A 17,307-nucleotide genomic window follows, 5' to 3' on the forward strand; every position below is an offset into this window, starting at 1 on the left:
TTGTGTCCTTTGTTTCTGGATCAGAGTCCTTTGTTGTTACTGTGGTGACCGTTTCAGTTACTTTGATAAACTCCTCTGCCTTTGGCTCTTCCAAATTCTTTGCTTTGTCCGTCACTGGTTCCTCCTTCTTCTGGACAGTCTCCACTTCTTCCACCACAACTGGCTCCGGTTCAGTGGTCGTTTCCGTGGCGGTCTTTGAGGTAGTTATGGTTGTGACGGTTGTAGTAGTCAGTGTGCTTGTGGTTTCGACAGCAGAATCGGATGAAGGAACCTCCACTTGGGGCAGCTCCTTTGGCTTCTGCTCCTGCTGCTGCTGCTGCTGCTGCTGCTGCTCATTGCCTATAAAATTGGCAGTTGTGGTACTGATAAATGTCTCCGTTTCATTCAGAAGTCTATCTACGTCACTTGGCACTGGCTGGGGCTGCTTTCGCTCCTGTTCAATGAAGCTGTCTTGAGGTTGTTCTGGCTTATCTTTATTGGAATTTTTGGCATCCTCCGCGGGAGACTTCACAGATTTGATGACGCCGCTTACAATGGCGCCTCCCGCAAGGACGGGGGCTGCAATAACTGCCAGGGCACCAAGCTTGGCGGCATCCTTGACATTCTGCAGGGTTTTGGATGGTTCCTTTGTGTTTGTCTGGGGTGCTGACACTTCTTTTGTGGACTTTGTGGTACTGACCACTTGCATCTCTTGCTTGTGACTGTCGGAGCCGACGACAACGGTCTGTGTGCGCTCTTCCACGACCGCCACCGTCCGCTGGTCGCCGCTGCTGCTGCTGGTGTCCTTGCCTACGCCTGTTTTTGTCTCGCGTGTTGTTAACTCCTCGCGCAGGATGCCCTGCTCCTTGGCCTCCTCCAGGCTGCACAACTCGCCCGTGTTCACGTTCTGCACCTCGTTGTTCGAGACGAGTACATAGCCCTGCATCAGTTCAATGGTCTTGGTGGTCACCGTGTGCACGGCTCGCACTGTCTCCATGATGTCGGTCTTCGCAATGGGCCGCTGGGTGACGACAAAGTCAGAGAGATGCTTCACTACGAGTTCACCGTTTTCCAGTGCCTGGCGCAGGGACAGACGCTCCCCAGTGGCGGGCACAGTCATCGTGTGGCCTGCCACATCGATGAGGCCTCGCTCCAGGGCAGCCACCACTTCGATGGCTTGTGGCTTCGGTGCGTATGGTATGGACATGATATAGTTCTCCTCGATAGCTTTCTTGAGGGGCACTGGATTCAACCCGGCCACAGGGAACAGCACCACACCCTTTGTGGGCTCCACTAAACTCCGTTCCACGGCCACGGGGAATATCATGCCCACGGGAGGGATTTCCACCCTCCACTTCTGCTGATCGTAGCCAGCATCGAAGAGCTTCGCTTCGATGGCTTCGGTTAGGTTCCGGCGCTTGTTCTTGTAGCTGAATGTGGACTCATCCGCGTTTATTATACCCTTCTCGATGGCCTCCTCCAGGGTGCACTTTTCGGGCTTTTGTAGTCTTGATTGTGGGTCCAGCACTTCGCAGACAATCGCCTCTTGTATGCTCAGGGGTTAGCCGCTCTCCGGGTGCACAATCGTCTGATTTTTCGAATCGATGAGACCCTGCGAGGCCAGCCTGGGCACAGACAGGCTCTTAGCCAGCGGCATAAGGATGTGATTGGTCTGCTCCGGGTCGATGATCTTCTGTTCAACAGCTTGTCGGAGATTCAGCACTCGGTTGCTCTCTGCGGATCGATGATTTGGCCACGTCGGCCATCAATCAGACCTGTGTTTAGGGCCTCGCTGATGTTGACCACCTCCCCTTGTGGGCTGGTAAAGTTCTTGGTGTCATCGATTATACGGCACGTCTCCTCGTCAATGATGTTCTTGCGCATGGCATCCCTCGGCTTGACTATGATCTTGCGCATTTTCTGCAGCACTACCACTTTGTCCTTCTCCTCGTGCACTGGCGATGGTTGGCTGTCAAAGGATCGTTGATCCCTTGAGACTATACCCCGCTCGTAGGCCACATCCACGGGTATCTGCTCGCCCGTGCGCGGATCTGTGACAAAGCGCACGGTTCGCAGGGCTCCCTGGGCAGCCACCAGTGGGGCACCGACCACGCTGAGAAGTCCCAGCCTGGTGGCGGTTATGAAATCCACGGGTTGGCCTTCTGCATTGAGTATAGTGGCCGTACGCGTATCGTAGATGGAGCGTGCAATCGCCTCGGTTACAGAAATCTCCTGCCTGGTGGTGGGATCGACAATCCTGATCAGCTGCTCATCGACCAGCCCCAAACGGGCCGCATCAAAGATGTTCTCCGTCTCCCCGGTCTGTGTGAAGATCACCAGAGCTGTGGATGGATCGTAGATGGCCCCAGGAGCAATTTGTAAGGGCTCGGGGGAGGCCAGCTCCCGCTGTCAGGTTTTTACCTCCAGAAACTTGGGAGGAGCATCTTTCAGAGGAGTAGACACCTCCAGCACATCCTGCATTTTGTTGACCCTCGTTATGCGCAGGATCGTTTTTTGATTCGATCCGCGCGTGGCAGGCACCGTCTCCAATATGATCTTGCCCTCGTCTATGGCACTGCGCATGCCAGGGACCTGCTGCCGACTGTTCGTGTAGTTTCCATAACTGTCCAGTATCTTCCGCTCGAAGGCGGACTTCACAGAGAGCTTGTCGCTGGGTGTGCTGGGATCCAGCACAGAGACCGACAGATTGTTGATGATCTGCTTGTCGATACACTCCTCAAAGCTGACCAGGCGATCGGTGCCCTGGACCTGGAACACAGCAGTATCGGGATTGAACAGCCATCCTCCAGGCGGCAGCTCCATTATCTGTCGCTCCGTTACGTTCTGCTCTTGCTGCATGTGGCTGCTGCTGCTCACCAGCTCTTGGGAGATGGGTATCTCCACGGATTTCTCCACGTACTTGGTGTGCGTTTGCTGGGTGCTCAGCTTGATGGGCTCTGCCTCGGGCAGGATCTGTTTGGTGACAATCGTGATGGTAGACTTGGTCTTCTTGCGGTTCGTTATCTCCGGCACTGTCTGATTGCTGTCGGGCACCAGCAGGCCGAAGTTGAGGGCCTGCTGCACCGAGTAGATATTCCCTGTCTTGGGGTCCTTAAACAGCTGTCTGTCCTCGTCGATGAAGCCCTGGCGCACTGCCTCCGTGAAAGTTAGCAGCACACTTTCGCCTACGGCTACTCCGACCCCTGGCACCTGGGAACCCGCCCGGATCGTCACATACCGATTGATTGTCCGCGCCACCGTCTCCGTGGTCAGAGTTATGTTGAGCAGATTGCTCAGCAGGAGAGCCCCCTCCGGGGTAATGAACTTCCGCTCGATGGCGGTGTCCAAAGGCACTGTCTCCACCCCGTCCCCCGTCTTTGGGTCCAACAGGTAGCCCGTCTTCGGGTCGATCAGATTGTGATAGACCAGATCAAAGACGCTCAGCTCCTGGCCGCTGGCGTTGTGTACGCCAATCCCACGATTGAACATCTCGTAGACCTCCTGACGGACGAGACCCTCACCTACGGCCACCTCGAGTGGCACGCCCAGGCTTTCCTTGTCCTTCTACCTACCTGCTGTCTCTAAGGCAAAACTCGTGCTCTTGCGCCGCAGGAAATCGCGCGAGAGGGCCACATTAAAGCTAACATAGTCGTTGCTGCGCAGGTCCTTGAACCCGTCTATATCAAATATCGAACGCTGGGACACCGAGCTGATTAGACCGCGTTCCACGGCATCGGGAATGGCCATGAGCTCGCCGGTCATAAAGTCGCGGTACTTGACCTCCGCGGGCAGGACAATGCCATCCGCGATTGCCTCCTGCAGTGTGACCAGCTTACCCTTTCGCTTGGTGATGCACTTCAGTTGATTCCCGTCGAGCACACCGGCCTCGATGGCCTGCATGAGGCTTAGTTTTTCGCGGCGCATCGGACTCGTTATCTTTTCTGTCTGCCGGTCGAGCAGGTTCAGGTCGCAGATGTCCTTCAGCGTGTAGGGTTTCACGATCAGCTGCCGGCTGCGCGCCTCGGAGAAGGTGAGCTTCTCCTTGGTCCCCTCGTTCACGTACCGACCCGTCTTCGCGTTCAGCACGCCCGACTGCAGGGCTGCCTGTAGTGTGATCTTGACGTCCCGCTTCGCGTCCACCACTTCGCGCACGCTCGCATCGATTAGCTGATTGGCAATGGCCGAGTCCAGCCGGAACTTGTCGCCGGAGTTGCGGTCCGCTATCCAGCCGGCGGCATCGACCAGCCCGTGGGCAATGGCATCGCTGAGGCAGAGCGCATTCGACTTGATTGTCATCGACTCGTGCCGGATGAGGTAGCCGCGCCCGTAGGCCTCCGCCAGGCTGATGGTCTGCCCCGACTTGACCCGGTACAGGCCTGTCTTGGTGTCCACACTCCCCGCGGAAATGGCGTCGGCAATATTACGGGGATTCTCGGGCGATCCCGCCGCCTCCGTCGTTACTACGCTGTTTACCTTGATGCGCTTCTCGGCCGTCTCGTAGCCGGACTCAGCCTCGCTGATCTCGCGCTGTATCACCTCGAGCAGCGACAGCTCCCTTCCGCTGGGATCGCGTCCTGCTCCAGGCTGAAGCAGCTGCCTGGCCAGCTGTGAATCGATCAGTCCCTGTTCGGCGGCCTGTTCCAGGGTTATCCGACGATCGCCCACCAGCATCTCGCCGGTGCGCACATCCAGGATCCGCAGCTGAATGGCCTCCCCAATGGTTAGAATACGGCCCGTGCGGGGATCGCGTATACCGGCAATATCCAACACGGAGTTGCCGCCTGGGAACTGCTGGGAACGCTTCAGCGTACGGATCTCATTGATCTGGATCTGCGGTCCAATTGGGGAGGCATTCGCCAACTCCTGACTAGCGGCATTCAAGTTGTCGCTGCTGTAGATGCTCTTCGAGGAGCTTTTCGTTGTCTTCGTTGAGATGAATCTGAGTCGGAGACAGGGAGAGCAATTAGCAGGGAATTGTTTCCTTTAGCGGATGGATTTACTCACTGTGTGGTGCTGTAGGTGGTCGTGTAGAGATCCTCCATCGCCAGTTGGCACGCTGCCCGCATTGAAGTCAACCCTAACCCTAACCCTAACCTAACCTTTAAAAACCAAGTTCCGAGGCACCATCAGGCTTGATGTTTGTCGGTTTCCCTTGATCCATTTGCCGGATTTGGCACTTCCTACTTCCCCTTCCCTGTCCCTATTAGCGCCTATTGCTCAAAGACTATAAGAGCTAGAGCAACGATGTTTTGGATCCAGATTTCTGTGATATGTCACTGCTACAAAAATATTTCAAAACTTTGCCCCGCCCACTTCCGCCCCCACAAAGGGCGAAAAGCTGTGGCATCCACAATTTTAAAGATACGAGAAAACCAAAAACGCAGAATCGTAGAGAGCGACCATATCTTTTAGAATGCAGAATCTGAATTGGATCGTATTATTATTATAGCCAGCATCAAGAAAACAATTTCATTTTTTCTCGCCCTGTCTCTCTCTAACACACACGTAGCATAGGCGGCTTTGCTTAGAGTAAAACATTAGCGCCTAGATCTCAGAGACTATAAAAGCTAGAGCAACCAAATTTGGTATCCACACTCCTATTATATCGGACCGAGACGAGTTTGTTTCAAAATTTCGCCACACCCCCTTCCGCCCCCGCAAAGGATGCAAATCTAGGGATATTCACAAATCTCAGAGACTATTAAGGCTAGAGTAACCAAATTTAGTATCCGCACTCCTGTAAGATCTCACTATGAAACGTATATCTCAAAATTTCGCCCCACCCCCTTCCGCCCCCACAAAGGACGAAAATCTGTTGCATCCACAATATTGAGGATACGAGAAAACTAGAAACGCAGAATCATAGATAATAACCATATCTATCAGATTGCGAAATCTGGATCAGATCAGATCATTTTTATAGCCAAAGGGAACAAATAAATTTGCACTGGCTACGCTGCGCCCGACGTCACGCTCAGACTGATTTTCTGTCTCTCTCGCACGCACTCTTTGTCGTGTCGTTTAATATTAGCGGCGTCTGCCGGAGGAGAGCCATACTGACTTAGTATCGGGTATAACCGTAGAGTTGCGGTGTCCGCAGCAACTCACAACGTTCCCCCTCGTTTTTGTCTTGTTATTGCTATTTTTTTTGTTTCTTTTGGACCAGGCTAGATCTCTGTGACAATTTCAACTTCGATCAGCCACTAACTGCCGAACACTTTTTCCTCTCTGCCTCCCCCCTACGCGAGGGGTATGGACGCATACGCGGATCGATGAAACAAACCGACGCGGCTGCCGTCTTCCGGGCACTAGCTGGCCTCTCCTCTCTGGCTCGCCGAATTGCTCCAAGGCGACGTCCCAAAGCTCCGGCGAATTTCTATGACCTGCAGCTGGTTGTCGTGGAAGACGAGCCTCCTCCAATTTCCAACCTAGGGAAATTTGCACACACAGAACACCTTTATACACTTCACTCGGCTGTTTTTCTTTTCAACTTACCCAAACGGGCGCCCCGTCGAGGGGCGTCACACAAGGGTATCACTATACAACGCCTCACTGCCTGAAATATATTTCCTTGTCGTTATTTAATTTAAAAGGTTTCTCTCTCTTTTTATACCCGATACTCAAAATGAGTATTGGGGTATATTAGATTTGTGGTAAGAGTGGATGTGTGTAACGTCCAGAAGGAATCGTTTCCGACCCCATAAAGTATATATATTCTTGAACAGCATCAATAGCCAAGTCGATTGAGCCCTGTCTGTCTGTCCGTCTGTCCGTCCGCCCGTCCGTCCGTCCGTCCGTCCGTCCGTCCGTCCGTTATAATGTTACGGCTACGGGCTGGTTAAATCTTGTTGGCAATGCAGCCTCAGCAGGAAAGGGAATCGGGGTTAGTGCACTATACTGCGCTCTCGGCTCAGCTCGCCGGATGGGGTCGGGGTCTTTCCTATCCCTATACTTCCTGGTTCTCGCCATATTATAAAAATTTAAGTGCACTTACACAGAATCTACTTTGATCAAAACAAAAAAAAACAAATGTAATCAATCCCCGGTCGGCATAGATGGCAAGAAGGAGTCCGGTAGTCGCGTATTTAATTTAGTAATCCTAGGTGTAGGAGATCACTAGTTCCTCTATACCCTCCCTAGCTTCGGCAATGCGTGGAACGATGTTGGCATGGCCCCTAACGTAACTACCGCTGCATTATTACACTCGATGCATCATTGGCATTATGTACTTAGACAGAATGGTTGTTATTTATTCCAAATTCATGTTAATTCAAAATAGTTCTATTAATCAAGATTCAAAAGATTCATATATAACAAAAGGTTCATTAACTTAAGAATATAAAATACAATTCGTAGCAAAACTGAGCCTTTTTACTCACGAAGGTCAACATTTCCATTCAATACGAAATTAATGATCATTACCAAATTCAAACACTTTCCTTGCCGAGCTCGTTGGGCCCAATGAACTGCTTCGGTAGCTGTGGAACAATATTAATTATATAAAAATAGTAAAGAATTAAAGAAGGATATTTTGGCCGACATTGCCAGAGTGAATCAAGGCTTAACATTGAGTGGATTAGGAAAGGACTTAAGACATATGATAAAGAAATTAATTCTATAGGAAAGATATTCCTTAATATAACTGTATATGTTTATATGATTTTTCATTTAAAGTCAAATTTAATTGAAGTGCAAACACAAGAATGTAAGCAAAAGAAAAGAACAAGACAAAGCAAAGAGAATGTCGATGATCAAATTAATGCACGTTTATATGTGTGTGCATACGCACGCATATGTCCGAATTCTCTTCGAACGAAAGCTCGCTCTTGGCGTGTGAGCTATCACGCTCTCCCTTTCATTACGCTGCACCGCTGCTATACCCTGCTATTTCGCGGGTATGTTCGTACTCACGAATCGATGATCACATGTTGTCCACGACCCAGGTCACCCTAAATTCCGATTCCTGATCTTGTATTCACATCTTCTGCACAATTTTAGCTGACATAAATTTCCACTTTAATTCCTAGGCGTTGTCGATTCCGCATCAAGGATGTTGAGTTGCATCTCGCAAGATACGTACAACGTACAACGGAAACGCTGGTAATTCGAAGCGGCCAAAAATAAGACACTGGAGGTTGGGTGGGGGGTTAGGCGTGAGAGCGCCAAAGCACGGCAGACCTCCAGTGACCAAGAGATTCTGTAATAGATTCGGAATTCAGTGAATGTACCAAACCTGCTTTCCTCTATAATCACCTTCTTTTTCTCTACGTACCACTTTGCACTTTCACCACACAATATAGCTTGATCTTGCTTTTTTAGTCGATTCTCCGCCGACTTGCAGTTATGTAATTTGGTATGTATTATGTAATACAGGGACACGTGAACTTCCACTAGAGTTTGCCACTATTGGCACAGGCACAACCGAAGTGTTTTGGGAGAAAAATGGAATTGATCCGCGTGTTCACCGTCGCTGTCGGCTTAAGCGGCATAGACCAGCTTTAACGGGACCCTTCCATGGAATTCGGTCTCGAGAGACGAAAAAGAACATTCGAGCAATTAAAGCTCCATATTCGAAGTAGCTGTTTTTAAAGCCTTGGTGTTCGAACTAATCAAGTTGGCGCGTGATTTGAATCTGCTTTATATCTGGGAAATTATTAGGGAATTTAATCTGGGTTTGCTTCACTGGCCACTACACCGTCCGTCCGTCCGTCCGTCCGTCCGTCCCCTTCAGCGCCTAGTGCTCAAAGACTATAAGAGCTAGAGCAACGATGTTTTGGATCCAGACTTCTGTGATATGTCACTGCTACAAAAATATTTCAAAACTTCGCCCCGCCCACTTCCGCCCCCACAAAGGACGAAAATCTGTGGCATCCACATTTTTAAAAATACGATAAAACCAAAAACGCAGAATCGGTGAGGATGACCATATCTTCTACAGTGCAAAATCTGAACCAGATCGTATAATGATTATAGCCAGAATCAAGAAAACAATTTCATTCCTTCTCGCTCTGTCTCTCTCTAACACACAGGTTTCATGGTCGGTTCTGTCAATTGCAAAATATGAGTTCAAGGATCTCAGAACCTATAAGAGCCAGAGCAACCAAATTTGGTATCCACACTCCTGTGATATCGGACTTTGACCGTTTCGTGTCCAAATTTCGCCACACCCCCTTCCGCCCCCGCAAAGGACGAAAATCTGGGGCATCCACAAATATCAGGAAGTAAGGAGAATATCCGGTGGTTGTATGTAGACTGGATCGAATAGCACCGTTAATCTCATTCAGTCGTTGATCCCAGGTAGTGTGATCTTTCCCCACGAACGCACGGATCGCCGCCAAAACCGATCGGTTTAAGCGCTCGCTTGCATTCGCTTGAGGCGAAAAAAAAGCGGTACAAATATGTTTAATTGAAAATCGAGTTAGAAAAGCCTCAAAGAATCCTGATCGAAATTGAGAACCATTGTCCGTTAAGATGGATTCCGGCACTCCAAACGTAAAGAAAATGGAATTTTCTAAGTACTCGCAAATCTTTACGGAAGTGAATCGTTTCACTGGACAGAGGAAATGGAATTTTGTACAATGATCCACGATTATTAATAATCCGATATTCCCTGCCTTTAAACGAGGGTATGGACCTAACAGATCCATGTAGAGTCGTTGAAACGGTCTCTCTGATTTCATTGGCTTTCCCAATGGTGGTCGTAATACTATATTGGGACTTTTGGTTTGTTTACAAATGACACAATTATTCACATACTCTCGGATTTGAACCAACATCTTGGGCCAGAACAGGTATCTCTTAAGTTTTTCAACGGTTTTACCCATCCCGCCATGTGATGCGCTAGGAGAATCATGGGCTTGTTTGATAACACTACTGACTAGGCCAGAGGGTACCCATAATTTCCACGACTGGTGGTCAGATTCAGAATCTCCAATCGAAGCTTCGGTGCGTTTGTATACATAGCCATCTGTTATTTTTAAATCTGGAAGTTTCTCTTGGTTCTGCTGAATGCGTTCAATTAAATCCAGATATTCCAACGAAGTGAAATGCTCGGACTCTAAATCGATGATCGGCCCTAGATCTATAAACTCATCTACTGATGAGTCATAGAGTCATAGTCATCATTCATTTTGCCTTGACAGAGTGTCAGCAATAACATTTTGTGAACGCTTCCGGTGTTCAATGCGAAAATCAAAACCCTGTAACTGTATAGCCCATCGCGCGAGCCTTCCAGACAAATCCTTTTGTCGCATCAACCACTGCAATGCTGCATGGTCGGTTATTACTAAGAATTCCTGGCCTTCTATGTAAGCTCGAAATTTCTTAATTCCCTTAATAACTGCTAGACATTCTAGTTCTGTAACGGAATAATTCCGTTGAGCTTTGCATAACTTAACCGACATGTATCCAATTGGCATTTCGAAGCCTTTTTCATTCTCTTGAGCTAGGACGCAACCGAGACCAAAAGAACTAGCATCACACAATAAGATGAATTTCTTAAAAAAATCAGGAGTTCTGAGGATTGGAGCTGATGTTAATCTTCGTTTCAATTCTTCAAAAGCATTGGTTGCGGTTTCATTCCATATTAAGGAAGTATTCTGTTTCTTAAGCATCTCGGTCAATGGATAGCTCACGGAGGCATAATTCTCGACGAAACGTCGATACCATCCGGATAAACCGAGAAACCGTCGTAACTGCTTTACCGTTGTTGGAATTGCAAAGTCGTTGATTGCCTGAATCTTCAATGAATCAGTCTTGATCTGACCATCCGAAATTATGAAACCGAGATATTTAATCTCTCTCATGCAGAATTTAGATTTTCGAACGTTGATAGTGATATTCGCTTTTCTTAAGCATAGTGCGATTTCTTGCAAAAGAATCAAGTGCGAATCAAAGTCATCCGATAGAACAAGCAAGTCATCGAGATATACAAAAACTCGATTCCGTAAATGTGGGGGTATGACATGGTCCATTAAGCGGCATAAGGTCTGAGGTGCATTTGTCAGACCAAATGGCATGACCTTATATTGGTACAGTGGACGATTCGGAACGGTAAACGCAGTATACGGTCGTGATGGCTCGTCAAATGGTATTTGCCAGAAAGCATGTTTCATATCAAGACCAGTTATATACCGCGCTGGAGGTAAGCGGCTTAAGATCCCGTCAATATGTGGTAAGGGGTAAGCATCCTTTCTCGTGTATTTATTGATCTCGCGTGAGTCTAAACACAACCGAACCTTATCACCTTTTTGAACAAGAACACAATTACTACTCCAAGGACTGCAAGAAGGTTCTATGATATCGAGAGCTAACATGTTATGTACCTCAGCAAACATAAGGTTTTCGCGCGCAGGGGAGATTGGCCAGTGTCTTTGTTTAATCGCCTTAGCATCACCTCCGTCGATCGAGTGCGAAATAATGCTGGTTCTGCCCAATCCGTCTCGTTCGTACGAAGGAAAAATTTCGACGACACCTTGCAGTCTCTCCTGCTCTTTACTAGAAAGTTTGTGTAACTTGGGTGAGCTTTCCTCATCCTCCGTGGGACCTATATCTAACTCAGAGACACTTTCGCTCATGAGTCGATCAGCAAGTTTAAATTTCCTAAAAAAAGTCAATTCCTAAGTAAACCTCTTGGGTTAAGTTTGGTATGATAAAAAAATCTATACTTTCCGTGAGACTACGATATGTAATAGTCGCTGTGAAAATGCCCTCAACCGAGCATTTGGTTCCGCTGGCTGTTTTAACCCTTCCCGAACACTTACGTGATTTCGGATGGTTAAGGAGAGCACGGGCGGCATTGTTGCCAACGCAACTAACCGACGCTCCAGAATCTAACAAGGCGTTGTAAACCTTGTCTTCAATCGTGATGGGTGTGTACAGACGGTTATCTCCCGTACTGAATATGGAAGCAATTAAGCATTGTCGAGTGCTAACAACTGTTTTCCAAAATTTGCGTAATCGAAGGGTAGATCTTTTAGATTTTGTCGTAGTTGATATGGTACAAAGATCGCCAAATATCCTATTTCTAGCTTTCTTGTAATTTGACAGTCTTACATGTAAGGGTAAATATCTAGTTGGTCGTTTATCCGATAAAAATCCTGAGTCCATAGCGGTTTTAGCTAAACCCTCATCTATAGTCTGACTGATGCTTTCGCTATGTTTTGGTACGGATGTGCCTACAGGGGGTTCGTTGACACATCCCGCAGCCGGTTTTCCGAAGGATGGCACTTAGAGCAACGTGGCTTGTAAACATTCTTGGTTCCACAACCGTAACAAAATATGCTTCTAGGTTCCACACAATCATCCCATCTATGCCCTATCTTATCACAATTCCAGCAGGACATCTTATTACGCATGATCGCTGATATTATTGGTTCAGGCTCCTCAAGGTGTTCCCTCTCCGGAGAGATCTCGGAGATGTTGCGCCGGTTTACAAAAGGCGTTTTGTAAGAAGGGTTTCGAAGTTCCGAATAAAATTGTTCGTGCTTTTTAACCTCTAAAAGTAATTTCTTTATCGATGTGATATTCAAATGTAGTAACTCGTGATGAAGTGTACTTTTCGAATTGTCAATCAACAGCTTAACAAGGTCGCATTCTGGTAGGCTACGCTCGAGTCTATTCACCAACTCTTCTATACTATTCTGATAGGAATCAAAAGGTTCATTTTCCCCTTGCTTTCGTTTCGCGATTCTACGCCATATGTCGACATCAGTGGCAGCATCGTCATATTTATCCCTAAATGCCACGCGACCTCTTCATGTTTACGATGGAACTGCCAGAACCAATCACCTGCTTTTGCGGATAACAATAAGTGCAAATGATCGCAAACCAGCTGGAAATTGTTTCCCAGGGTCTGTGCCGTCAAGGAACGTACCCGGTAAATAAATTCTGTGGCCGATAGACCGTCCTTACTACCGTCAAACTTTACTTTCCAGTTTTGAATAACATGTCCTACCTTTTCTGGTGACATTGAAACTGAAGAGCGATTGCTAGTATTCCTTAAGTCTGCCTCTTGGCTTGCTCTACTCCTAACGTCTGCTGGTTCATGCTGATAATTCGAAGACTGCTCCGCAAGTCCCGATCTCAATTGAAACGAACTCAGCTGATGGCTCAATGCTGTCTCTATATGAGCGGTTAGCTTCTCCAACAACGTCTTTTGTTGGGTGCCCATCATTGACCTTACCAAATTAACAATTTCACTTTTATCCATGGCGTTAGATGAATTCAGCGATTGGCTACAGTTCACGCCGTCATTTCTTGGTAGACCAATCCCTACTCAGTCGAATTGAAATCTCCATTCCAAAAGCTGACTACACGTCTACACGATATACCGAATTTTCTAATTAACAGGCTAATGGATGTATTAACAGAGCTTAACCGTGAAGCACGAAGGTTACTCCAACCGTTCGGAATTATCCTCATCTGGAAATAATCGTATCTTTTCTACACTTTTCCGATTATAACACGTCGTTTCGTCTTCGGCCCCACGTTGGGCGCCATTTTATAATGTTACGGCTACGGGCTGGTTAAATCTTGTTCGCAATGCAGCCTCAGCAGGAAAGGGAATCGGGGTTAATGCACTATACTGCGCTCTGGGCTCAGCTCGCCGGATGTGGTCGGGGTCTTTCCTATCCCTATACTTCCTGGTTCTCGCCATATTATAAGAATTTAAGTGCACTTACACAGAATCTACTTTGATCAAAACAAAAAAAAACAAATGTAATCAATCCCCGGTCGGCATAGATGGCAAAAAGGAGTCCGGTAGTCGCGTATTTAATTTAGTGATCCTAGGTGTAGGAGATCACTAGTTCCTCTATACCCTCCCTACCTTCGGCAATGCGTGGAACGATGTTGGCATGGCCCCTAACGTAACTACCGCTGCATTATTACACTCGATGCATCATTGGCATTATGTACTTAGACAGAATGGTTGTTATTTATTCCAAATTCATGTTAATTCAAAATAGTTCTATTAATCAAGATTCAAAAGATTCATATATAACAAAAGGTTCATTAACTTAAGAATATAAAATACAATTCATAGCAAAACTGAGCCTTTTTACTCACGAAGGTCAACATTTCCATTCAATACGAAATTAATGATCATTACCAAATTCAAACACTTTCCTTGACGAGCTCGTTGGGCCCAATGAACTGCTTCGGTAGCTGTGGAACAATATTAATTATATAAAAATAGTAAAGAATTAAAGAAGGATATTTTGGCCGACATTGCCAGAGTGAATCAAGGCTTAACATTGAGTGGATTAGGAAAGGACTTAAGACATATGATAAAGAAATTAATTCTATAGGAAAGATATTCCTTAATATAACTGTATATGTTTATATGATTTTTCATTTAAAGTCAAATTTAATTGAAGTGCAAACACAAGAATGTAAGCAAAAGAAAAGAACAAGACTAAGCAAATAGAATGTCGATGTTCAAATTAATGCACGTTTATATGTGTGTGCATACGCACGCATATGTCCGAATTCTCTTCGAACGAAAGCTCGCTCTTGGCGTGTGAGCTATCACGCTCTCCCTTTCATTACGCTGCACCGCTGCTATACCCTGCTATTTCGCGGGTATGTTCGTACTCACGAATCGATGATCACATGTTGTCCACGACCCAGGTCACCCTAAATTCCGATTCCTGATCTTGTATTCACATCTTCTGCACAATTTTAGCTGACATAAATATTCACTTTAATTCCTAGGCGTTGTCGATTCCGAATCAAGGATGTTGAGTTGCATTTCGCAAGATACGCTTATAGGGCATTCAAAGGTCGATACAGATCGTCCGTACAACGGAAACGCTGGTAATTCGAAGCGGCCAAAAATAAGACACTGGAGGTTGGGTGGGGGGTTAGGCGTGAGAGCGCCAAAGCACGGCAGACCTCCAGTGACCAAGAGATTCTGTAATAGATTCGGAATTCAGTGAATGTACCAAACCTGCTTTCCTCTATAATCACCTTCTTTTTCTCTACGTAGCACTTTGCACTTTCACCACACAATATAGCTTGATCTTGCTTTTTTAGTCGATTCTCCGCCGACTTGCAGTTATGTAATTTGGTATGTATTATGTAATACAGGGACACGTGAACTTCCACTAGAGTTTGCCACTATTGGCACAGGCACAACCGAAGTGTTTTGGGAGAAAAATGGAATTGATCCGCGTGTTCACCGTCGCTGTCGGCTTAAGCGGCATAGACCAGCTTTAACGGGACCCTTCCATGGAATTCGGTCTCGAGAGACGAAAAAGAACATTCGAGCAATTAAAGCTCCATATTCGAAGTAGCTGTTTTTAAAGCCTTGGTGTTCGAACTAATCAAGTTGGCGCGTGATTTGAATCTGCTTTATATCTGGGAAATTATTAGGGAATTTAATCTGGGTTTGCTTCACTGGCCACTACACCGTCCGTCCGTCCGTCCGTCCGTCCGTCCGTCCCCTTCAGCGCCTAGTGCTCAAAGACTATAAGAGCTAGAGCAACGATGTTTTGGATCCAGACTTCTGTGATATGTCACTGCTACAAAAATATTTCAAAACTTCGCCCCGCCCACTTCCGCCCCCACAAAGGACGAAAATCTGTGGCATCCACATTTTTAAAGATACGATAAAACCAAAAACGCAGACATTAAACGTGTCGTTTAATATTAGCGGCGTCTGCCGGAGGAGAGCCATACTGACTTAGTATCGGGTATAACTGTAGAGTTGCGGTCTCTGCAGCAACTCACAACGTCCCCCCTCGTTTTTTTTTGAATATTTAAAAACCCCGCTGCCACTTTAGAAAATGAACACCATCCAATGCTGTCGACCAGGCTTGGAATGCTGCAATGGCGTCCAATGACATCTATTTGTAGCCTCTCTTCTCGTCGAACTTCGACTTCGAACCCGCTCTCCTTTCGACGAGGAAGTCTGACCTGGCTCTGACCCACTCTCTGATCCCAGGCCCTCCTTGCCGACTGTTAAAGAGAATTTCTCTTGCCTCTCGTCAGATGGTGCCTAATATTCGGCGGACCCCCAAAAACCCTAGGCCTCCTCACAGCAGCTACAAGCCTCACCGTACAAATTATTATAGCCAGAATCAAGAAAACAATTTCATTCTTTCTCGCTCTGTCTCTCTCTAACACACAGGTTTCATGGTCGGTTTTGCCAATTGGAAAATATTAGTTCAAGGATCTCAGAACCCATAAGAGCTAGAGCAATTAAATTTGGTATCCACACTCCTGTGATATCGGACCTTGACCATTTTGTGTCAAAATTTCGCCACACCCTCTTCCGCCCACGCAAAGGACGAAAATCTGGGGCATCCACAAATATCAGAGAGTATTAACGCTAGAGTAACCAAATTTAGTATCCGCACTTCTGTGAGATCTCACTATAAAACATATATCTCAAAATTTCGCCCCACCCCCTTCCGCCTCCCCAAAAGACGAAAATTTGTGGCATCCACAATTTTGAAGATACGAGAAAACTAAAAACGCAGAAACATACATAATGATCATATCTATCAGATTGCTGAATCTGGATCAGATCAGATCATTTTTATAGCCAAAACGAACAAATCAATTTGCACTGGCTACGCAGCCCCCGACGTCACGCTCAGACTGATTTTCTGTCTCTCTCGCACGTGTCGTTAGTCTTAGTCGTGTCGTTCAATATTAGCGGCGTCTGCCGGAGGAGAGCCATACTGACTTAGTATCGGGTATAACTGTAGAGTTGCGGTGTCCGCTGCAACTCACAACGTTCCCCCTCGTTATACCCGATACTCAAAATGAGTATTGGGTTATATTAGATTTGTGGTAAAAGTGGATGTGTGTAACGTCCAGAAGGAATCGTTTCCGACCCCATAAAGTATATATATTCTTGATCAGCATCAATAGCCGAGTCGATTGAGCCCTGTCTGTCTGTCCGTCCGTCCGTCTGTCCGTCTGTCCGTCCCCTTCAGCGCCTAGTGCTCAAAGACTATAAGAGCTAGAGCAACGATGTTTTGGATCCAGACTTCTGTGATATGTCACTGCTACAAAAATATTTCAAAACTTCGCACCGCCCACTTCCGCCCCCACAAAGGACGAAAATCTGTGGCATCCACAATTTTAAAGATATGAGAAAACCAAAAACGTAGAATTGTAGAGAATGACCATATCTTTAAGACTGCGGCATCTGAATTGGATCGTATCATTTTTATAGCCAGCATCAAGAAAACAATTTCATTTTTTCTCGCCCTGTCTCTCTCTAACACACTCGTGGCATAGGTGGCTTTGCTTAGAGTAAAACATTAGCGCCTAGATCTCAGAGACTATAAAAGCTAGAGCAACCAAATTTGCTGT

General features: G+C 46.8%; 1 protein-coding gene and 1 pseudogene across 1 annotated transcript; both read right to left on the reverse strand.

The window, feature by feature from the left end:
- Positions 1 to 17,307, reverse strand: part of LOC117189973 — a 111,455-nt pseudogene that overhangs the window by 49,070 nt on the left and 45,078 nt on the right.
- On the reverse strand, positions 3,524 to 5,219 carry LOC117189968. Its single transcript, XM_033395050.1, has 2 exons — positions 4,984 to 5,219; positions 3,524 to 4,918 (listed from the first exon to the last, which is right to left on the reverse strand). Exons 1-2 carry the CDS (start codon positions 5,043 to 5,045, stop codon positions 3,544 to 3,546), a joined length of 1,437 nt encoding a protein of 478 aa, XP_033250941.1. The 5' UTR covers positions 5,046 to 5,219; the 3' UTR covers positions 3,524 to 3,543.

Source organism: Drosophila miranda, assembly GCF_003369915.1.
Source record: "Drosophila miranda strain MSH22 chromosome Y unlocalized genomic scaffold, D.miranda_PacBio2.1 Contig_Y1_pilon, whole genome shotgun sequence".
Classification (NCBI taxonomy): Eukaryota; Metazoa; Arthropoda; class Insecta; order Diptera; family Drosophilidae; genus Drosophila; species Drosophila miranda.